This window comes from Barbatula barbatula (genome assembly GCF_947034865.1).
Source record: "Barbatula barbatula genome assembly, chromosome: 14".
NCBI lineage: Eukaryota > Metazoa > Chordata > Actinopteri > Cypriniformes > Nemacheilidae > Barbatula > Barbatula barbatula.
The window spans coordinates 18,522,838-18,546,551 of NC_136777.1; the positions used below are offsets into that span (position 1 = coordinate 18,522,838).

Genomic DNA, 23,714 nt, shown 5'->3' on the forward strand with positions numbered 1-23,714 from the left:
CGGTTTTTGAAGATCCATGCACATACAGAACTGTGTCATCTGCGTACATTTGAATGATAGCCTCCGGACACACCAGTTATTATTTCGCTATTGACTTGATTAATATAACGTTCCTTTGGAGTGAGGGTTGGGGAATTTTCACCTGCAATCCTTGACAAAAATAGTTTGTTTATGTTGTTGCTTTAAAACCGTCTGGAAAAGTAGATCAAGAGGTGAGTAGAGATTTTACAGGGAGATTTATTTGTGTTTGGGAGTTGACTGATGTTCATCAGGCATTAGCGAAGGACAGGCTTGATTGTCTTGTCTTGAGTAGTTGCATGTATAAGTGTCATGAGTGGTTGTAAAGAATTTGCAGGCTTTGACAAAAACTAATTGTCTCCTTATGGGCTCTATTCTGACAGGTGTGGTATTGTCCCGCTACATCTTGACTGGATGCTGGAAAAACCTGATAGACACTCTGTCCACACCACTCACTGGTCGCATGGCTGGGAGCTCCAGGGGTCTCGCCTTTATTCTTGGAGCAGAGGGAGTTAAAGAACAAACCCAGAGGGAGAGGGACACCATCTGCCTCAGCCTGGATGGTCTACGCAAAGCTGCAGCACTCAGCTGTGCTCTAGGTAATGTTCTGTATTTGTGCTGGTGCAGTATGTTACATTTGAGCAAATGGAAAAGGAGCTTCAGCTATTTTTATTTTAGGTGTGGCAGCCAACTGTGCATCAGCACTTGCCCAGATGGCAGCTGCCTCATGTGTTCAGGAGGAGAAAGAGGAGAAAGATTTGGGGGAGACTGGAGACACCATTACTCAAGGTACATACACCCATGTTTGAGATGCCATATCCTGAGGTTTGTGTAGGGATGTACTAATTTTGAACTTTTGTTGACAGTGAGCAATGCCATGATGAACCTTGTGCGATTTTGGCTGTCATTTGGAAATTTTGAGAATCCTTTACCAACATATGATAGTTTTAAAACGCCATTAAAATATATATCAAAGCTATAGACCAGTCATCCTCAATTGGTGGACCGTGGTCCGGATCCGGACCTTTGCTTCGTTTCATCCGGAACGCGAGATAACCTAATAAACCATTGAAATAATTTGACTATTTAGGTTGTTTAAATTGAGTGCAAAGTATAAGTAAGGCGAATTGGGACGCAGCATTTGCCTTGCTTAAATAATCAAATATTAAGAGTTTTGAAAACCCACCATGTGGCAAAGTATCCAATCCTGGGACAGCAGAAGGAATACATACGTATACAAACTGAACACTAAAGAGGTTTATACCATGGTCTTTTTGAATACTCGATTCTGAATGGCTGGAAGGTGTTCATTAAAACCGTTTAATGCACAGGTATTTTCAGTCAGTTTGATCAACATTTGAAATCAACTAACGAAAAAATTGCCATTTTCACCTGTCTGATATAAAATTTAACTGTAAACATCAATAACAGCTTTAACCCGTAGCTGACAATGGTATAAGCAGAATAATCCACGGCTAGCCATGTATTAAAGGATTTTAATGCACTTCGCAGGGCAATCTAGCTGTGGGTTATCCCTTACTTAATGGTTCTCAGCCATTTTCACCTGTCTGATATAAAATTTAACTGTAAACATCAATAACAGCTTTAACCCGTAGCTGACAATGGTATAAGCAGAATAATCCACGGCTAGCCATGTATTAAAGGATTTTAATGCACTTCGCAGGGCAATCTAGCTGTGGGTTATCCCTTACTTAATGCTTCTCAAAAGTCAAGTGTAACATTACAGTGAGTTTCATATTTATTTTTGAGTTGTCTGTGGACTTAAATTATGTTATTAGTATTGAGAAATAATTAAAACATGTTTTTAGAATTGTAAAATTTAGACTGGCACTTTTGCAAAAAAACAAATGGCTCTTTTGTAAAAAAGGTTCCTGACCCCTGTCTAGACCAAAATCTGTAGTCTCACATCAATTTGAGTCACAGTTCTGCAATGCAGCTACTCCTATGACAACCTATGATGTAAAACTGTTCGTGTTCATATAGTCAACAATAGTAAACAAGCAAAGGGACTATTAAATACCGTACAGTGGTCTCAGCTTAAAGGGACAGTTCACCAGAAATCTTAATTCTGTCATCATTTACTCACCCTAAGGTTGTTCCAAACCTGTATAAATGTATTTGTTCTGCTAAACACAAAAGAAGATATTCTGAAGAATGTCAGTAACTAAACAGATCCCATCCCCCATTAACTGCCATAGTAGGGAAAATATCTACAATGGGAGTCAATGGGGGATGAGATCTTCATAATTTCTACAAACAATACATTTATACAGGTTTGAGATGAAAACAGGGTAAGTAAATGATGACAGAATTTAAATTTTTGGGTGACTTATCCCTTTATTGTAAAGTTTATGAAAGTATAGGAGAGAATATACAGATTAATAGCATTTTGTTTTAACATATCTAAGCAGCCTTTAATTTCATATTAATGCTGTTTATACACTGTTTACCTGAAATCAGATATAGAAAAAAATAACAATGAATGAAAGGTAATACAGAAAAAAATATGAATGAAAGAGAATAAGGGAAAGACAGATGTAATGCATGTCAAGGAATAAACACTACCAAGTGCACTTGTAAGGCTGCATAACAGTAATAACTTGCTTGCTTTAGAACCTCTTGTGCAACTGAATGTGTTTTTATTGTAGTTAAGCAGCGTGTTGAGCAGAAACTAGAGCAGATGGGCCGTTGTCAGGGCGTGAGGTTGCACACAGCCCATGTTCTCTGCATGGATGCTATACTCAACGTGGGGCTGGAAATGGGCAGTCACAATCATGACTGCTGGCCTCATGTGTTCAGGTACAACACTCACAAATCAACCTTTTTTGAGGTATGTTTTCTCTGATGGGGAATACCAGTTAACTCCAATAAATACATTCAAAGGCAAACCTCTTCAAAAACAGATCATCTGTCTCTTACATGTGTTTATGTAGTTTTAACTGTTTCTCTGAAGGCTATGAGGGTTCAATCAGTGGATGAAGGAGAATTGACAGTGTGATATGATCGCCACCTCTGCTTACTCAAGCACTATGCAAAAGCATGTAGAGTTTAGTAAAGAGCTGCACAACTACAGCTCTTTACTAAGAGTTGCACCTGTTAATAAAACAATGTATAATTTTAGTGCAATCAGTTTGTGACAGAACATTTTGTAGTATTTACAATTTTTTTTGTACAATAGAATTAATTCTAATAAAGTAGATGATTTTATAATGCCTACATTTTTTGCATTTTGTGTTTTTAATGTGAATAAAATACTTCTCCCCTGTATATGTAAAATTAAGGATTTCTTTAATAAATTCAAAAGATCTTGTACTCACTGTTTTCTCTCCCCAATTCTTCTAATGTGACAACGGCAAATAGTTTTCTTTTTTGTTTAGTCACCGTTTGTTGGCTGACTACTGATAAAGTTTATATATTCGCTAATAAGGGAAATTAACTTAACTTGTTTCTCTGTTGTGATTAGGTGGGTACTACTGTAGTCAGTGTTTTTGTTTTGCAATGGCAGCAGGTATGTTTTAAAATATCATATTGGAGACTGTATTCTGTCACAATATTGCACTAAACATCACAACAAGAGGATGTTCTAGACTCCTTATGTAGCCAAATCTGTGCTGATTTGTATTGGCCTCCAGTTTTCCCTTTGTTTTGCCTCCAGCTAGCGCAGTGATGTAGTCCTGACATCAACCGTGAATGGGGCTATAGTTACATTTGTGTTATTCAAAACAATATATAGTTCTAAAACAATATAAAGAAATTATCTGAAACGTTTGAAGAATGGTGTACTGTATGTTATTTACTGTACATGCATAATTAATAATACTATAAGTTGATACATTAAATGAATACTGTAGTTCACACTGAACTTGAATTTAATGTTTGTTCTTCTGTAAGCACAGAAACTGAGTTTGTTTTTATTGAATATTCCTCAGAGTAATTGAGTATGTCAGTTCACTGGAACACAGTCACTTCAGTGATGGCAGCTCCCAGCCTGCAATGACCATCACTCAGGCAGTGTCAGTGGAGCTGGAGATGAGTGGTGAGGTCAGTCCTGAACTGGAGCTGGGTCTCAGTCATCATGTGATCCAGCCACTGTCCATCCAGGAGCTCTTGAGGACAAGGGACCAAAGTAAAGGCTGTGACCTGCGGGGGGGGAGTCTGCTCACAGGCACCAGTGCAGCCAAAGCCATCTGCACCCTTTCCACACAAGCTGACAGGTACCCCACCCAGATATATTTACCCATCATGTATTATCAGCTGGAAATGCCCACTGAATTTTATCATCACTGATATCAGTGATACAAATGTCTCTATAATTTGTTTCTTAATTTTAACACTAATTGTAGCCATTCAATATTGAAGTATAATTGAGGATATCAATTTTAACATGGATTAGGCTTTGAATTGTTTTAGATTTTTTTTCTTTTGTGCTTTGATTTACATTAGAGACAGGAGTCATAGCTGCAGGTTTAAGAATGCAGTCCATTCAGACCATTTTCATAACTCAATGGCTGTTTCGCAGTGCACTTGTATTTTTGAATTGTTAATTGCATAAAATTCATTTTTTATACCTCTACTCAGGGGTCAATTTGTGCTGGAACAAGCCGGATTCTAATCTGGCACCTACGAAATCAAATCCGATACCTCATTTGGCAGATCCTGTCAGGGATTAGGAGAGGAAGAACCCAAGTGCAGGCAGACACGGGGATGAAGGGGTTAACAAATATACTTTAATTATAAACTAGAACAAAACAAACACCCACGATGGGGAAAAACACTAACTAAACTAAATAGAACATTGAAAACAAGAACTTCCCACAAGGGGGGCAAAAACAAACAACTAAGAACTATAAACAAGGAACTACAATCTACATACACCGAACATGACCGGTGAACTTGGAACGTGGCAGGAAACAAGTACATAAAACACAACGGGAACTCGGAACTATAAACATGACCATGGGAACAAATACAGTGAACGAGCACAGGACAATGAAGACGAGGATGTTTTAAAGGGAGACAGACAAAGGATAATTAACAAGGGTCAGGTGCGGGTACTGAAACACTCAGGGAAGGTTAACGAGACAAAAGGGCGGGAAACACTGACGAGACACGAGAAAGCACATGGCAAGTCAGAATCAAAACAAAGCCATGTCTTTCTCACACAAAACCTAAGGCTATGCCATGACTCCGCTGCAAGACCAAGGATAAACATGACATGATAGTGGAATCATGACAGATCCTGCTCCTCAAGCACTAATTTTGAAAATGAGCAGGCTGTCAAGTTGCTGCGATGCTGGAATATTGTGTGTGTGCGTAAGGAACCAGTGCAATCGTTTGAGCTGTTAACAGAAATAACTTAAAAAACTTTCTGATGATTTATCGTCAAACAGATAACACACTTGTGATAAAAATAAAGCCAACTTTAGCTAAATAAAGAAAATTTACAGGATGCTACTGTAATCTAGACTGAACAAAATTAAAAACGCAACACTTTTATCTTTGCCCCCATTTTTTATGAGCTGAACTCAAAGATCTAAGAATTTTTCTATGTACACAAAAGGCCTATTTCTCTCAAATATTGTTCACAAATCTGTCTAAATTTGTGTTTGTGAGAACTTCTCATTTGACGAGATAATTCATCCACCTCACTGGTGTGGCATATCAAGATGCTGATAAGGCAGCATGATTATTGCACTGGTGTGCGTTAGGCTGGCCACAATAAAAGGCTACTCTAAAATGTGCAGTTTTACGCGAAGTTGCTGGATATTGGCAAGAACTGGAACAACGCTGTCATATACACCGATCCAGAGCATCCCAAACATGCTCAATGGGTGGCATGTCCGGTGAGTATGCTGGCCGTGCAAGAACTGGGATATTTTCAGCTTCCAGGATTTGTGTACAGATCCTTGCAACATGGGGCCGTGCAGTATCATGCTGCAACATGAGGTGATGGTCTTGGATGAATGGCACAACAATGGGCATCAGGATCTCGTCACTCGAGTCCGTTATGACGACAAACTGCGGTCAGGTCGAGACCCCAATGAGGACGACAAGCATACAGATGAGCTTTCCTGAGACAGTTTCTGACAGTTTGTGCAGAAATTATTTGGTTATGCAAACTGATTGTTGCAGCAGATGTCCAGGTGGCTGGTCTCAGACGATCTTGGAGGTGAAGATGCTAGATGTGGAGGTCCTGGGCTGGTGTGGGTTCACGTGGTCTGCAGTTGTGAGGCCGGTTGGATGTACTGCCAAATTCTCTGAAACGCTAAAATCACAAGTTTGTGGGTTCGATCCCAAGGGATTGCAGATACATAAGTAAAATGTATAGGATAATGCTATGTAAAACGCTTTGGATTAAAGCGTCTGCCAAAATGCCTAAATGTATACATAGAAAAAGTCTTAGATCTTTTCATGAGTTCAGCTCATGAAAAATGGGGGCAAAAACTAAAGTTTTGCACATTCCGTTACTTCTACCCACCCGACTAATTTCTGGATCTGCCATGCCCCCATGTTTCTGCACCTCGGAATTTACAAATTAGACACTGTCTGTACTTAATGGACATCTAGTGTCATGTAGCTGCTGACTCTGGTTATAAAGTCTAAGGCTCTGTCTCTCTGTTTTCCTGTGGCCGGCATATTATTTACATTGACACACAGGGAGATTTCAGCTACTGGCACTCTGGCAAGGTACGAGTGGGAACCAATAGTGCTGGCTGGTGCAATGCAGCAATATTGGGAAATAACGGGAATGGGAAGTGCCATTAAGCGGGAAGAAAAGCCTATGTCTACATCTGTTGCAAGTGGCAGCCCCGGGTAAAACCCCAATTTTCAGTCGGTCACTTACTTGGTGCTGCCAGGGTGTGCTGAGAGTTGTGACTGTTTGTGTTGCCGCACCTGAGTGTTGTGTAGGGCGAGGGATCTGATGTGTCTATAAAAGCTGGAGAGTTGGACCTGCGTTACTGGGACCCACCTGGAAGCCCTCACTTCACGCCCAGATCTATTAAATAAGGTTAAGCCCCTGCTGAGTTGCTATAGACAGACAGAGAAGTAGAAACGCTCCCTTCCCCCGCTTTAAACTGTTTAGCTTGTCCCTGTTGTTTTGAGCCTAGATGCCTCCCTATGCTATATGACACCATAGCGCACTCAACCTACAGGCCCTGTCATAACCCTAGTGTTGCCAACCAGCTGAGCCAAGTAGAGCAACCCTCTCATTTCCCTCTGCTTTCTCTCTATTCTTGTTTGGTTATTGATTTATGCCTGTCCTGTTTTTCCTTTAGTTTTCTAGAAGACTGAATCTGCATAAGCCATCAGGGAATTCTCAGTAATATGTGGATGAAGTAAACTACCCCAGTCATTAGAATGACACACTCGGTTTCAACCCATCAACACATTTGCACAGACTCTGTCCCTGTGCCCAAATACACTTACACACATACTACCCACCCTGCCAATTCACCACCAGGATAAATAGGTGTTTAAATTGGGCCACTGACTGTTCACCCCAGTTATCTACACAACACATGAAATATATGTGTTGTAGAGCTCACTAAACTTGTAAGAACTTGCATTGGCCCTTTGTGCTCTTCTCTCTCGCCCCCCAGTGTGCCAGCATGCCCAGATCGTCCAGCCCTGCCACCCACTGGGACAGGCTAGAGACCTGGCTGAGCGTGATGACGGATGCCCTCCTGCCTGAGGCGATCAGAGACCTTCAAGACCTGAGCTGTGAGCAGCTGGATGACGACTTGAACCGGCTGATGGCCCACGATACAATACAGAGCTACTCCCACAAGGAGCTGGCCAGGAACATCAGTGCCCCTCGCCCACAACCTCATCGTCCAGTTGAAGCTGGGCAACGGAAATGTCACCTTCCTGGAGCAAGAGACAGCAGTACTAAAACCGCCTAGATCAACTGAACCTTGATCCCCAGAACCGGCAGCCAGCACCGGATGAGCGGCACCCAGAGCTAAAGGAGGTGGTGGAAAGGCTCCAGAACACCTTGAAAGTACAGAGGCAGAGAACAGTTGTAAAAGCAGGCCAGCGAGGACCTGGAATGCAAGCTCCAAAAAGCAGAGACTCTTTTAAAAAGGGCTGAAACCGAACTGAAACTGTCTTAGGGCCTATGACACTGAGTTAGCTTTCACTGTTTTGCTGATGATACGCAACTTTATATTTCATCGATGCCTCATGAAACACAGCAATTCCATCGAATAGTGCAATGCATAGTCAATAAAAAAAGTGGATGAGTAACCATTTCTTATTACTGAACTCGGACAAAACAGAAGTATTACTTATTGGACCGAAAACCGCCATACGAAACAACCAAGAATACTGCTTAACTATTTACGGATGTTTCATAAAACCCTCGTCTTCAGCAAAGAATCTTTCTGTTTTATTCGATAGTACGCAGTCATTTGCAGACAATCTCTGTCAGTTTAAATCTAGACTAAGGATGCATCTTTTTAATCTTGCATTTACTACACTATCATAATATAAATATTCCAAAGGTTTAGGTTGCACTAGTTAGATCAACCGGAACCAGGAACACTTCCAATAACAACTGATGTATATGTTGCATCAAAGAGTGCAGAACAGTACTCTTAGCCAGTCTTGTCTCATTGTTCCAAGGTTACCAGAGTGGGCAGGATGCAGTCCATGCCCAGACCTGACAAAAGCTGTGATGTGAGCTGAAAATTCCAGCCGCTATTCGATTATTAATGTTAATCTTAGAATTGCTGCTAGAATTGTATAGTTTTATTTTATTTTATTCGATACAGTGCAAAGAGAACGTATGTACGCATATCAATTTTATGCTGAACAAATTGGGGAAAAGACACCACTGAACTTCCCTCGACAAGCAGGACCAGACTTCCCAGCCAAGCATCATCAGAGAAAGGGAAAGCTGGTAGCCCGCTGTTTAAAGCATCACCTGCCAGTGTCCAAGATCCCCTAACCTCCATTGAAAGATGGGAGCGTCTCCAGAGAACCCCTACAACGACCCACGGCATGACTCCCAAGGATCTTGACAAGCTGGCCAGAAACATCCCCCATTTACCCCAAACCCTGCAGGAGGACACGACATGCACGCCTACCTGAAGGATATTGACTTTAATTTGCCAACCATGGTAAATGTTACCGGACACCATGGTATCAGAGCCACCTATGAGAAACTTAAGCAGGTTGCCAGTTCTAGCCGGCAAACCCAAACCATTACCCAGGTCCACGAGGGGCAACCAATACTTCTTGGGGTTATGTGCCAGTTCACCAAGTGGGTAGAGTGCCTCCCAGCGACACGTCCCAAACAACAGCATATCTCCTAAATGAACCACATCTTCTCCAGGTTCTGACTACCACTGAGAGTTAACTCAGACAGGGGTACACAAGTCACGGCTGAGATTATTCAAGAGACTTGGAAACTTCTGGTTGTACAAACCCAGCTCCACATCAGTCATCATCTAATCTCATCCGGTCAAGTGGAACAAACCAACAGGACAGTGGTCGGTATGTTGAAAAAGTTTGTGGCATTGAACAAGAAAGACTTGGATGTGAACTCCCCCTGATGCTTATGGCTATTAGAGCAACCCTGAGTCAGTCAATCGACGTGCCTCCCTTCGAGCTGATGATGGGACAACAGATGACTCTGTTATACAGTACCAGCCCAGAGACTCCAACCTGGTCACAGCCCACACCACTCACCAGTACCTCAGGGAGCTGCACAGGCATCTGAGAACAGTGTTTGCTTTCGCCCAACAACAACTCCAGAAGGGTGTGGAAGGCTGGAAAGCAAACTACGATCAGAAAGCATCACAAGAAGTACTGGATGTGGTGAGAGGGCCTGTGATTACAGTTTTGTCCAGCCACTGCGGATGGAATTATGTGCTTTGAATGTCAGTTACGTTGCTGTCTATGGGCGGGAGTCAGAGATCTCCCAAACCTCATCAAAACTATCTTAATTTTCGTTCTGAAGAAGAGCAGATGTCCTAGGGGTTGTAGTACAACTTGAGGGTAATTCATGGCAGAATTTTTCTGTTTCAGCTGAGTTGTCCTTTAATACTAGCTTTGTTTTATTTGAGAGATGGACATAAATTCAGTACTTCATAGTAGATAAAAATTTAAACATACAGTACTGAATGCGTATCCCTTGTTTAAAGTTTTACTTACTTGTCTTGTTTATTAATGATCCTAATGGATGATTATCATGAAGGGTTTTTTAAATCTGCCAGTTGGTGCAAACAAATGTAGTTTGCAGTGAAATTATGAAATGCAGAAATGTCCAGTTGTTTGTTTGTAGATGGGATTTTGTGCTGAAGGTGGAGGCACAACTCACGACAGAGTTAAAGTAGATACAACAAGAACAGCCAATCTGTGTACGTGTGTTCACGACTTGCAGTGTGTACGTGGGTGTACGTGTGTTCATAACTTGCAGTGCGTGTGTTCACTGCTCAATGGATGGGTTAAATACAGAGGTCACATTTTTGGTATTGGTCTCCATATCTGACAAAAAGGTAACTTTCACTTTCATAATTTTTTTATATTTGGCATGTTTGTATGCTCCTGCCCTTCCCAATGACTATCATATCTCTTTGTGTTAATATGTAGTTATTGTGTATTGCAGGCTTTTTGAAGAAGCTGTGAGTAAACTCAACTTGGTGGGCCTGGTGGGCTTTCTACATCAGCTCAGAAAAGCGTCGCAGTCTCAACTCTTTGATTCAGTTACAGAAACCGGAGACTATTCCTTAGCTATGCCAGGTATTGGTGTCTCTACTTTTAAGCAATACACAAAATATCAGAGTGTGAACACATTTATGGTTTTGCGCCTTTCCATAATGTTGATTTTACTGCTTCAGTGGATCTGAAATTGTTCAATTTAAAATTAAATGTCATGATAATTCACTCACCCACATGTAATACATTTTAAAATGTAAGCAAGGTCGAACAATATAGTCTGTGTGTTTATTTCTTCTCTCGAAAACAAATTGAGGCTTTTGAGGTAAGCTTTCCAGGGTTCTTATCAATATAATGGACTTCAAGAGGGGGCTATTTGTTAAGGTCCAAATTTCAGTTTCATCGCAGCTTCAAAAGGCTCTACACAACACCAGCTGATGAATAAGAGTGTTGTTTCAATCGAAACAATTAGTCATTTTCCAAGAAAACAAAAATTATATACTTTTTAAACATAAATATATGGCTTGCAGTGCCTCAGATGATGAAATCCAGACGAAATATTTGTTTGGACGGTCGAGTAACGTTCTATAAGAAATGGTCAGTGGGTTTTCTTTTGCCTGTTACCGTTGTTTCATTGGGTTTTCATTACAGGAGAGCCAAAGTCAACTCAGGACAAGCGCAGTGCCCTCCATCTCTTTCGCCTGGGGGAGGCCATGCTGTGGATTGTGAAGAACAAGAGTAGACCACTGCTGCACATGATGAGAGCCTGGAGTGTGGTGGCACCCCACCTGGTGGAGGTAAAACATAAAAAACAATACACACAGTACTGCATGTACGGTCATACATTCTGTTGTACACAATCCCACATAAAAGTGCTTTTTTCACAATAGTCCTTTTTACAATTTTCAAAAAACATACTGACTATAAGCAAAACATATAAGGTTATACAAATCAAAACAAAAAAAAGTGAAAACACAGAAGACAGACACACACAGATTCAAACACACACACGAACACACACACAGATAGACACACGCACGCATAGACATGCACAGTGGCCATCACCGAGAACCACTCACCCAAGATAAGGAGAGAGAAACACAGGTCAGATATTAAACAGACTATAGCGAGGAACCCAGTTCCAGTTCCCCTCTGGCAAAAGCTGCAGCCTCTGCACAAGCTCAACAGTGCTTGCACAACAAGGCAAAATAAAAAAAATTTGATTTAAGATTACCATTAATAATCTAATAGTTGCTGAAATTTTGTAATGAAGACGTGTCAAGTACCCGCGTCCTTCTTTATCCAGCTCTATCCTCTCAGATCTTGTCAGGTCTGGGCATGAACTGCATCCTGCCCGCTGTGGTAACCTTGGAACAATGAGACAAGACTGGCTGAGAGTAGAGTACTGTTCTGCACTCTTTGATGCAACAAGTACATCAGTTGTTATTGGAAGTTTTCCTGGTTACGGTTGATCTAAATGTGCGTCTTTTGTCTAGATTTAAACTGACAGAATGTGTCTGCCTTACGTACAGTGTGGGAAAGACTGTTCCAAAGTTAAGGAGCTAGATGGGAAAAGGATCTACCACCTGCACTTCATTTTGAAATTCTTAACATGTGGGGCTTTATAGGTAATAAGCAAGATTTTAAAGTTGCAATGGTTTATAGGAAACCATTGCAAGGTTGACAGAACTGGGCTAATATGCTCATAATTTTTTGTACCTGTAAGAACTCGAGCTGCCGTGTTTTGGACCAGTTGGAGTTTGGTAATAAATCTTTTATAATGTTCTATCCACAGGCAGCTTGTCATAAGGAGCGTCACGTATCTCAGAAGGCTGTGTCTTTCATTCATGATGTTCTGATGGAGGTCCTGAGCAGTTGGGCAGAGTTGCCACACTTTCATTTCAATGAAGCCCTCTTCAGACCCTTTGAGCACATCATGCAGCTTGAGCTCTGCGATGAAGATGTCCAAGATCAGGTCTGCCATTGTGACTTAAAATAATATTGTTCGACCTTGCTAAAACTCGTCAATCTAATTAACACTTCCTTGCTGCTTTTGTGTGTTAATTTTTTTATCATAATCCCAATATTTGTTTACTTTGATTTTATGAAAACCAGGGACGTATTACAGAAAGTTTCTTATCCTAGGTCTTAACTTAAAGCAGCTGTAACACACACATTTTCTGCCAATCTTATATTAATTTAAAAAACCTATAGAGTAGTATAGCATACGTCACACCTTTGAAGAGTCTTCAGTTTAATCACATTTGTAAAAGACTGATACAACTGTACGATAACACAGTCATACGCCCAACTAGTTTTTTGAAAAGTTAACCATTTTAAGCATAAGCACGTCTAACTGTTTAAAGAAGTCAGATTGCATGATATAGCATTTTACCCCCCTTTAAGATTTCATACATTAAGTTAAGATTTTTCTAAAATTGCCATTACAGAAGCAAATCTTACATTTCTTAAGGATTCGAATTAAGGATGTGACGAGATGCTTACTCCACGTGACGTGACGAGATTTTTACACAATTTTTAAGAAATCTTCAATGATGAAATATATGAATGGAAAATAGTATTTTATTGAACTGAAAATCACAAATTGAAAAACAATGTAGGTACATTATGAAATCAATTTTCAATTTTACTTCTATTTTAATGAATTATATTTAAACACTGCAAATAACCGACTGGCTTCTCCCGTGTACGATTTCACATGAGAAATCTAACTCCTTTCCACAAATCGAACACAGTGGCGGTTTTAGGCACGGGCGAACCGGGCTGTCGCCCGGGGCGGCATTTTTTCATGTCACGTGGACTCTGGGCCGACGCAAATCGGTTATCTATTATCTATCATTCATTCATTGTGTGGGAAATTGGCAAATTGGCGCCCCTGCATGCTGAGAAGATAAAAGTATGCAACTATAATGTTCTCTCTGTGTTATGATTACTGTATCCATGTTGTCATATTAGCCTTTTTGTAGTGCGGTGTTTAGCCTAGTCGTTAGAGCGCCCGACTCTCATTCGGACAGACGCCGGTTCGAGGCCCGTGCAGGGCAGGTAGAACTGACACCACTTATACAACAATTTTGGTTTTAAGTCAACAAACACGAGATCTAATTTCACCATAATATTGTGCTTTGCAACAAAACTGTTACAAGTTCAGTTATTATTATTTATTTCCATCAGTTGGGTTAACGTAAGGTCCCGTAATGAGCAAACAGAATTTTCCAATCTGTAGCTAGTTTCTAAGACGAACATAACCTTTGGTATTTATTTGCTACATCACACATATCATGAATATGAAGGTTTTATGCATATTTATGACAACTGTCATTAAGTGTCTTTCGCTCAATTATGACATTTTTAATGCAAATATTGTTTGTTTGAGGTCTTTGTTGTTAACCTGTCATAATTGTCATAAAAACATGACATAGCAGATTAATAATTGAATGTAAGACACTACTTAGCTGGTGTTTCGGCATCTAACCATATTGCCTTAGAGACTGAGAAACGAGGACACTTCTGTCTTTTTATGACAAATTTTAATGACAAATTCAATTTGTACCACTGTAGTTTAGGTCAAGAAAAATATGACATAATTTAGTTTTTTCGAGGGGGGGGGGCGCTCAAAGATGTTCTCGCCCGGGGTGCAATTCAATGTAGAACCGCCACTGATCGAACATAAAAAAATTATAAACAGTATAAATAAAATAAATATATAATAACAGAAATAACACTTTAAAAGCAAACAGTAAGTGTATCCATAAAAACAGAAAAGACACTTTGAATTCAAACAGTAAGTGTATCGATAATCAAATTACTGCTCTCTCAAAACTAAAAGTGCAAACAGAAACATCAAAAACAGATAAATGAACTACACATAACAGCCTAAGATATGGTCATGTTCTTTTTCAAGAATATAAGCATGTCGATGATTTCTGGTAGCCGTTGAGACCTTTTGGCAGTTATTATGTCTCTTGCAGTTGAAAAAACACGCTCACTTTTAACAGAGGTAGCAGGGATGGAAAGTTTTGCTTTGGCAAGTGGAGATACCAAAGGATATTTAGAGCCGTTTTCTCTCCACCACCCGATCCCAAGGCAGCATTTGAGTGGGATAGAGGCCTCTCTTCTGTAGACATAAATTTTCTTCTCAATCCCTCTGCTGGACTTTTCTGTCTTAGAGAAAGAGTCCCCTCGTAGATCATCAAGCACTGTCTTCTTGGAAGCAGGTTCTGTCTCTTCTGACTCGACTTCCAGAGTCCCCTCTCCCCCATGTGTGGAACACTGAGCTGCTCTTCTCTCCTCTCTGTACTCTTCTCACCTGTGGTCTTTAAACAGCAGAAACTCTTGCTTTAACCTTAAGCAGGTTGTGTCTTATCACAAACACACCCACTCTGATGCAGTCATGTTTCTAACACACACCCACTTTGCATTAATCCATTAAACATTAAATCTAGTAGGAAACACACTTTCACACTTACAAAAGGAGTAAGGCAATTCAAATTGATTTATACCCTTCAGTGGCACAATGAGAGACACTGTGGGGCTTTTCTCCTCACATAAGACTGTGGTGGCTGTCTTCAAAGGATTCAAAAGCTTCACAGTGTATAAATATTACGGGCGTTTTGTCTCATTTGAACTCCGGTGAAATAAAGCAGTTACTCGTCTCCAGAGGTGGGTAGAGTAGCCAAAAATTTTACTCAAGTAAAAGTACTGTTACTTCAGAATAATATGACTCAAGTAAAAGTAGAAAGTAGTCATCCAAATAATTACTTGAGTAAGAGTAAAAAAGTACTTGGTGAAAAAACTACTTAAGTACTGAGTAACTGTTGAGTAACCTCTGATTTATTTTTGAACACAAGCATTCAATCAGACAGACATAACAAAATACAAAATATTCATCTTTAGGCAAATTATAGTTCATCCAATCAATAAAATAAATTAATTAATTACAAATTAGTTTAAATTAAAAGATTCAAGTACTTAAAAAATAAAAAATAAAAACTAATAAAAAATAAATAAGCACAAGTAACAAAAATGTCAAAATATTAATACTTTCTTACCAGGCTCTGCAGGCAGAACTAGAACAAGGCAGCCATAAACTCTCTCTCTCTCTCTGTGTGTGTGTGCGCATATATATATATATATATATATATATATATATATATGTATAGGAAATGTTTAAAATATGTGTAACCTAAAAGACAAACATTCGCCTATCCACAGCAAAAAAATACAAGTAAAGAAAAGAGAACGAATTTAGGAAACGTACATGTTTCCTCAAGTTGGATGTTGAGTTTTTGAATGCTGATATGTCTGTTTGTTTTGGTAGACACAGAAGACACCGCATAATGTAGCTGCTGTTTCGCACTTTAACTAAGGTAAACATTTTTTCAATATGAGGCCAGGGGTGTTCCTCGTCTGTTTCTGCATTGCCGACGGATGATTCTGACATTTTTGTTTTGGTCACGTGACGAGACTGCACAGCACAACTACGTTTGATTGGTGAAACACAGTCACATGGTAGAGCCCTTTAGCGAAAAACTCTCTCTCTCTGTCAAAAATAAAACATTAAAACGAGGCGTACGCGGGGGAATAACAACAATGATGGGTAGAATACCAAATAGGTTAAAAGTAACGAGCTCATTGTAGCCTAATGTAGCGGAGTAAGAGTAGGCCTACAGTTTCTTTTTCAAAAATCTACTCAAGTAAAACTAAAAAGTATAGTGATTTAAAACTACTCCTAGAAGTATAATTTTTTCAAAAACGTACTGAAGTAAATGTAACAGAGTAAATGTCAGTCACAATTGCGATGGCATGGTTTGGTTTTTTAATCTCCCAGTCAGTGACAGCTGCTTGTAAAACTTTAGCTTTATTTGCACCTGTATGGGACTCAAAAAGTCTGTAATAAAAAAATTACCATTTCCTAGTCCCCCGCGACCCGGCCCCGGATAAGCGGAAGAAAATGAATGAATGAATGGCCACTCCTTGAACCGCCACCTTAACGTGGTAGAGGGGTTTGAGTACCCGAGTGACCCTAGGAGCTATGTTGTCTGGGGCTATATGCCCCTGGCAGGGTCTCCCAAGGCACACAGGTCCTAGGCGACGAGTCCGACTAAGAGTGTTTCAAAAACCCCATATGATGAGTAAGATTTCGAGGACCGTGACGTCACCCTGGAGCCAGGCCCGGGATCGGTGCTCGTATATGAGCGCCTGGTGGCCGGGCCTTTCCCCATGGGGTCCGGCCGGGCTCAGCCTGAAGGAGCGACGTGGGGCCGCCTTCCCGTGGGCTCACCACGTGCAGGAGGGACCATAGGGGGTCGGTGCATAGTGGATCGGGCGGCAGTCGGAGGGGAGGGCCTCGACAACCCGATCCTTGTACACGGAAACTAACTCTAGGGACGTGGAATGTCACCTCGCTTGAGGGGAAGGAGCCTGAAATGGTGCGTGAGGTTGAGAGGTTCCGACTAGAGATAGTCGGGATCACCTCTACGAATGGCTTGGGCTCTGGAACCACACTCCTCGAGACACCATGTTCAAGCATAAGGGTGTCCATCAGTACACGTGCCACCATGGCACCCTAGGCCGCAGGTCGATGATCGACTTTGTGGTCGTTTCATCTGACCTGCGACCGTATGTTTTGGACACTCGGGTTAAGAGAGGGCCGGAGCTATCAACTGATCCCCACCTGGTGGTGAGTTGGATCCGATGGCAAGAGAGGAAGCTGGACAGACTCGGCAGACCCAAACGTACTGTAACGGTCTGCTGGGAACGTCTGGCCGAGTCTCCTGTCAGAGAAATCTTTAACTCCCACCTCCGGCAGAGCTTCAACCGGATCCCGAGGGAGGCTGGAGATATTTGAGTCCGAGTGGACCATGTTCTCCACCTCCATTGTCGAAGCAGCCATTCAGAGCTGTGGCCGTAAGGTCTCCGGTGCCTGTCGAGGTGGCAATCCCAGAACCCGGTGGTGGACACTGGAAGTAAGGGAAACCATCAAGCTGAAGAAGGAGTCCTATCGGGCCTGGTTGGCTTGTGGGACTCCTGAGGCAGCTGACTTGTACCAGCAGGCCAAGCGGACTGCTGCCCGGGTGGTTGTGGAGGCAAAAACTCGGGCCTGGGAGGAGTTTGGTGAGACCATGGAGAAGGACTATCGACTGGCCTCGAAGAGATTCTGGCAAACCGTCCGGTGCCTCAGCATTGGTAGGGCACTGTTTCCCTCTCCTGTGTTTACAGTGGAGGTGGGCAGCTGTTGACCTCAACTGGGGATGTCGTCGGACGGTGGAAGGAGTACTTCGAGGATCTCCTTAATACCTCCGTCACGTCTTCCATTGAGGAAGCAGAGGCTGAGGACTCAGAGGTGGACTCTTCCATCACCCAAGCCGAGGTCACTGAGGTAGTCAAGAAACCCCTCGGTGGCAAGGCACCGGGGGTGGATGAGATTCGCCCTGATTACCTCAAGTCGCTGGATGTTGTGGGGCTGTCTTGGCTGACACGCCTCTGCAGCATCGCATGGCGGTCGGGACAGTGCCTCTGGGATGGCAAACCGGGGTGGTGGTCCCTCTTTTTAAGAATGGGGACCGGAGGGTGTGTTTCAACTACATGGGGATCACAATTCTCAGCCTCCCAGGGAAAGTCTATGCCAGAGTACTGGAAAGGAGAATACGGCCGATAGTAGAACCTCAGATTCAGGAGGAACAGTGTGGTTTTCGTCCTGGCCATGGAACGCTGGACCAGCTCTACACCCTCTGCAGGGTGCTGGAGGATTCATGGGAGTTTGCCCAACCAATCCACATGTGTTTTATGGATTTGGAGAAGGCATTCGACTGTGTCCCTCGCGGCGTCCTGTGGAGGGTGCTTCGGGAGTATGGGGTCCGGGGTCCTTTGCTAAGGGCTGTCAGGTCCCTGTACGACTGAAGTAGGAGCTTGGTTCGCATTGCCGGCAGTAAATCGGACTTGTTCCCAGTGCATGTCGGACTCCGGCAGGGCTGCCCTTTGTCACCGGTTCTGTTTGTAATTTTTATGGACAGAATTTCTAGGCGCAGCCAGGGGCCGGAGGGTGTCAGGTTTGGGGACCACACAATCTCGTCTCTGCTCTTTGCGGATGATGTTGTCGTGTTGGCCCCTTCAAACCAGGACCTTCAGCATGCACTTGGATGGTTTACAGCCGAGTGCGAAGCGGCTGGAATGAAAATCAGTACCTCCAAATCCGAGGCCATGGTCCTCAGTCGGAAAAGGGTGGCTTGCCCACTTCAGGTTGGTGGAGAGTTCCTGCCTCAAGTCGAGGAGTTTAAGTATCTTGGGGTCTTGTTCACGAGTGAGGGAAGGATGGAACGGGAGATTGACAGACGGATCGGTGCAACTTCTGCAGTAATGCGTTCGATGCACCGGTCTGTCGTGGTGAAGAAAGAGCTGAGCCGCAAGGCGAAGCTCTCGATTTACCGGTCAATCTACGTTCCTACTCTCACCGAAAGAACAAGATCCTGGATACAGGCGGCCGAAATGAGCTTCCTCCGCAGGGTGGCTGGGCGATCCCTTAGAGATAGGGTGAGAAGCTCGGTTCCCCGGGAGGAGCTCTGAGTAGAGCCGGTGCTCCTCCACATCGAGAGGGGTCAGCTGAGGTGGCTTGGGCATCTGTTCTGGATGCCTACTGGACCCCTTCCCCGGAAGGTGTGCCGGGCCCGTCCGACCGGGAGGAGACCCCGGGGAAGACCTAGGAAACGCTGGTGGGACTATGTCTCCCGGCTGGCCTGGGAATGCCTCGGTGTCCTCCCGGAAGAGCTAGAGGAAGTGTCTAGGGTGAGGGATGTCTGGGCATCTCTGCTTAGACTGCTGCCCCCGCGACCCGGCCCCGGATAAGCGGAAGAAAATTAATGAATGAATGAACCATTTCCCAGTCACTGTGATATAGACCAACTAGAAGTCCACCCATCAGTAGTAATGGCGATGATTTCTTTTAGAGTCTGTACAGCCTTGACCTTGGCTGCTGTAGAAGGTTGGGACCAAAGTGCGAGTAAAATGCGCCCGTGATGGGATGGTGTACCCCTGTGTGTGGAGGAGTCGCCGAAATCCCAGATTTTCCACCACAGAAAATGGACTCATATCAGCTGCAATGAAAACGCTGATGTCTCTCGTTATTGCCGTGGCCCTTGAACTTGCCGGTGGAAGAGATGCGAAGGCATTTAGAGTTGTTTGCCCTTTTAATGTTTTCGTCACAGGTGCGGCTGGTTTAAGAATAAGAGCTGTGGTGGTTCTGTATGTGTTTTTGCATAGTGCTCGTGTTAGCTGTGGTGTACAGCATTTTTTTTTAACAATGTTTAAATATTGTGTTCGTCTTGTCTGGCACTCTTTCGCTGTTTCTTATTTCCACTGGAAAACCAAAATGTTGCCACACAAATTATTTAAAAGTGGCAGGGGGATCTTCAATGCAAATTTCACCCTCACGCTCCATCATGCTGACATCACAAATCGCGAGAAAACGTTTCACCTCGACGAGAAATCTGGTCGCGTTTTGATCTCGTCACACCCGTAATTCTAATTTCTAGCTAGGAAATCTTAAATCGCTCCATCAAGTGCGATAATCTACTCTCAGGTCTGTTTCCAAGCAACCCACAATGTGCTGCTGTGATGTAATATTTGAGGAGTATGATTCCAAAATGAGAGAAATCCATTTTTAAGGATTTTCAAAACTCATGTATTTTATTATGTTATAATGTTTTTGTGGTGTTTAATTGTGTTAGTTAGCTGTATTTTTTTAGTTATTATGACTTGAATCAATTTTATATATATATATATATATATATAGGCTATATGCATTTTATAGTTTGGCTCCTGTCCTATTTGTTTACATGGTGAGGGAGGGGTTTATGACCTAGTACTGCTGACCTAGCAGTCAGCCACTAGGGTGCGACCAAAAACCCCTCAGCTTCACTTTTGTGTGAGGGACCACTTGGACAGACTTACAATGAGGAAAACAACCGTGCGATTCAACCTATAAGGGCAATAATATTATAAATGCTACGATACACTGTTTAAAAAATTGTTAGAGAGACACTCTTCACTCCTGTGAAAATAACGAAAGGAGTCAGTCAAATATCAAGTGTGCACATTCCTTTTTGCATTAAGTGTTCACTGTAAATGTACGTTTATAGCTGTTTTTTTACATATTGGTGAACGACACCAGCGAATCTAAATGAACGTGAGTGGTTTATTAGAATAGAAAATTATCTCAAAAGTATTTCTTACATCAAACATCGTCGTTTTTTGTGTTGATTTTTACCGTTGGGTTTCATATACGTAAGAACACCTGTCGGGTTGTCCTAATTTTCTTTTAAGATTTTTGTTTAAATTAAGACGCTTCTGTTATACCCCTTTCCTATCTGTAGTTCAGATAAGATAATGCACTTAGGAAATACTGTTCTGTTCTAGATTTTGTCCTAAATTAGGTTGTAACTAAAAATTAACATGGTTAAAGATAAGATATTCAAGTTACAATCTTTCTGAAATACACCCCTAGGTTTTACATTTTTTGGTGAACATGTCTTTTTAACATGCTTCGTTTAAAAGAGTATGGAATGTCATTAGATTGTAGATCTGACATTTTTGTGCTATAGGGATGCTGTTTTTTCTGATAATGAGTGGGTTCCAAGTTTTCAGATGTGTTTTTGTCATGGCATGTAGGTGATCACCTCTATAGGAGAGCTGGTGGAGATGTGTTCAGCTCAGATCCAGTCTGGCTGGAGGCCACTGTTCAGTGCACTCAGAACTGTGCACGGAAACAAGACAGACATGAAGGATTACCTGACTGGAGAATATTCAATGGGTCTGTGTGCTTTATTTTTCAAAGCTACGACAGACAAGAAAAGCTCTAGATTGCTACTGTACAATTACAATCAGCAGCAGAATTCACAACCAATGCATTTCTCATTTCATATGTGCCACCATCATCTGTTTAGTTTAGATAAATTATTAATAATTATTGATAAGTCTGGTCAAAATGTGAGAACTTCGTTATTAAAAGAATCTGCTCTCACTGTTCATCGTGTTTTTGTTAAATGCAGGGAAGTCACAGGCACCTGTGTTTGATGTCTTTGAAGCCTTCATCAACACTGACAATATTCAGGTGTTTGCCAACGCAGCCACTGACTACATCATGTGCCTTATGAAGTTTGTGAAAGGTTTAGGTGAACTCGGCTCTTTCATACTAAATAAATAATGTTCATCTTCGCAATTTTATTCTGCTGTGCTTTGTTAAAAAGCACAGAAAAAAGAAACAACTGAAAACATTTAAACACAGATTTGTTTTTGCAGGGGAAGTAGACTATAAGGAGATTGGGGATTGTGTTCGTGTCAGTGGATACAGCTCTACTGATCTGTGCCTGCCTGCCCTGGACTATTTGAAAAAATGTTCACAGGTAACGTCTATAAAGTAAATTTAACTCATGTACAAAGTTATTATTTTTGTCTTTTTCGTATCTTTTTTATTTACATTGATTGGACTTCAGACCAAGGCAGGGTGGGATTTATTTATAAGGTTTTTCCCCTCAAAAATATTACATTTTCTCAAGATTTTCAAAGTATTGGCAACCTGTGAAAACTTTAGTAAAGCAATTTTTCACTTTGTTGAGTTGATATACTTTGTGATTTATTTAGTCATTTCATATCTATAATTTATTTAAAATTGAATTAAATAAAATTTTCAAAACTTTTTTTTAGTCTCAATGCCGTAAATACACACAAAGCAATGACATCTGCTAAAATGAAACTGAAACTGTAGCAGAAGTTTGTCATCGCCCCGTGTGTTTATACCCCATTGGTTTCAGGATTCAGCTGATGTCTAGGCAACTGGATGATGTTAAACATTAAAAGAATAACATGAAGTTTGTTATTCCTTTATTAACTGTATGCGTTATCTCACGTTTGTCTAGCTCCTCGCCAAAATCTACAAGATGCCTTCTAAGCCTGTGTTCTTGGGTGCGAGACTGGCTAGTCTGCCAATGAGAGCCCAGGAGCGATCTGTGAGCAGCGAGGATGGCATGGATCGTGTTTTAGCTGAGTTTGATGATGACACGGGTGACTTTTTAAAACCTCCTCCTAACATTTCTTTGAGCCCTATTGTACACCCAGCGCAGTGCGGCACTAGAGCTGTGTTGTTTAATTGGCTAAATGCTCCCATGGGAGTGCTGGTCTAAAAAAGAGGTGTGTTCAGGTACATTGTTGGAGCATTGCAATTTTAAGGCACTGAAAATAGACAACACCATAGACCAACTGAAACCTAGTCTAAAGACACTAAATGTTTTTGGTTATTTTAAGTGTGCGTTAGTAAACATGCACTTAGGTGCACAGCGCTCATACATTCTGCTTATTACACACAGAGGGATGCTCAGCACCAGACAAACATGCCAAATCTAAGATTCGTTTTTCAAAAACCTACTCCTCCTAGATGTTTTGTTTCCGATTTTCTGATCTCAAGACATTGCTGACAAAAAGTTATTAAAAGATTTTTTATTGTCCAATCAGTTCTCAATAAAATAGGCATTAATACTTTTGTTTACAATTTCATTTGTTTATCCAAAAATAAAAATCAAATAAGAATCTAAATTACAAAGTAATCCAGTATTATTACCTAGACTAGACACATACTAATCTTACATACATACATACTGTAACGAGATTCAGTAGCTAGGAAGGAAGAGGACGGCTGGATTAACACTGGCTTTATTCTTATTTAACAACAGTGGTAGAAAATCTGATAAACACAGGCCACTGAGAGCTGGTAAACAGAGTGAAGTCCTCCAAGAGCTTTCCACGACGATACAGTCCTTCAATGTGGCCCGTAGTCAGTCCATCTCTCTCTCCTAGGTTAAGGATCGAATCCTCCTTATATCCGCCCTCTCCCTGCCTACTGGAACGAGACACAGGTGTTGATTGTTTGCAGGTGTCCCACTTACTCACCGCTCGTCTCCCGGCTCTCTCTACGGCTGCAGACCTCTCTAAACCAGAACCTAGTG

General features: G+C 41.7%; 1 protein-coding gene across 1 annotated transcript in view; it reads left to right on the plus strand.

The window, feature by feature from the left end:
* The window catches only part of arfgef3 (ARFGEF family member 3), a 113,775-nt gene that overhangs the window by 62,101 nt on the left and 27,960 nt on the right, over positions 1–23,714 (plus strand). Inside the window, exons 17-27 of the mRNA XM_079472668.1 lie at positions 402–617; positions 697–807; positions 2,688–2,838; positions 3,969–4,253; positions 10,652–10,785; positions 11,353–11,498; positions 12,497–12,676; positions 21,385–21,526; positions 21,765–21,887; positions 22,015–22,118; positions 22,632–22,776. Coding sequence (XP_079328794.1) covers positions 402–617; positions 697–807; positions 2,688–2,838; positions 3,969–4,253; positions 10,652–10,785; positions 11,353–11,498; positions 12,497–12,676; positions 21,385–21,526; positions 21,765–21,887; positions 22,015–22,118; positions 22,632–22,776 — 1,737 coding nt within the window. The remainder of the gene's footprint in view (positions 1–401; positions 618–696; positions 808–2,687; positions 2,839–3,968; positions 4,254–10,651; positions 10,786–11,352; positions 11,499–12,496; positions 12,677–21,384; positions 21,527–21,764; positions 21,888–22,014; positions 22,119–22,631; positions 22,777–23,714) is intronic.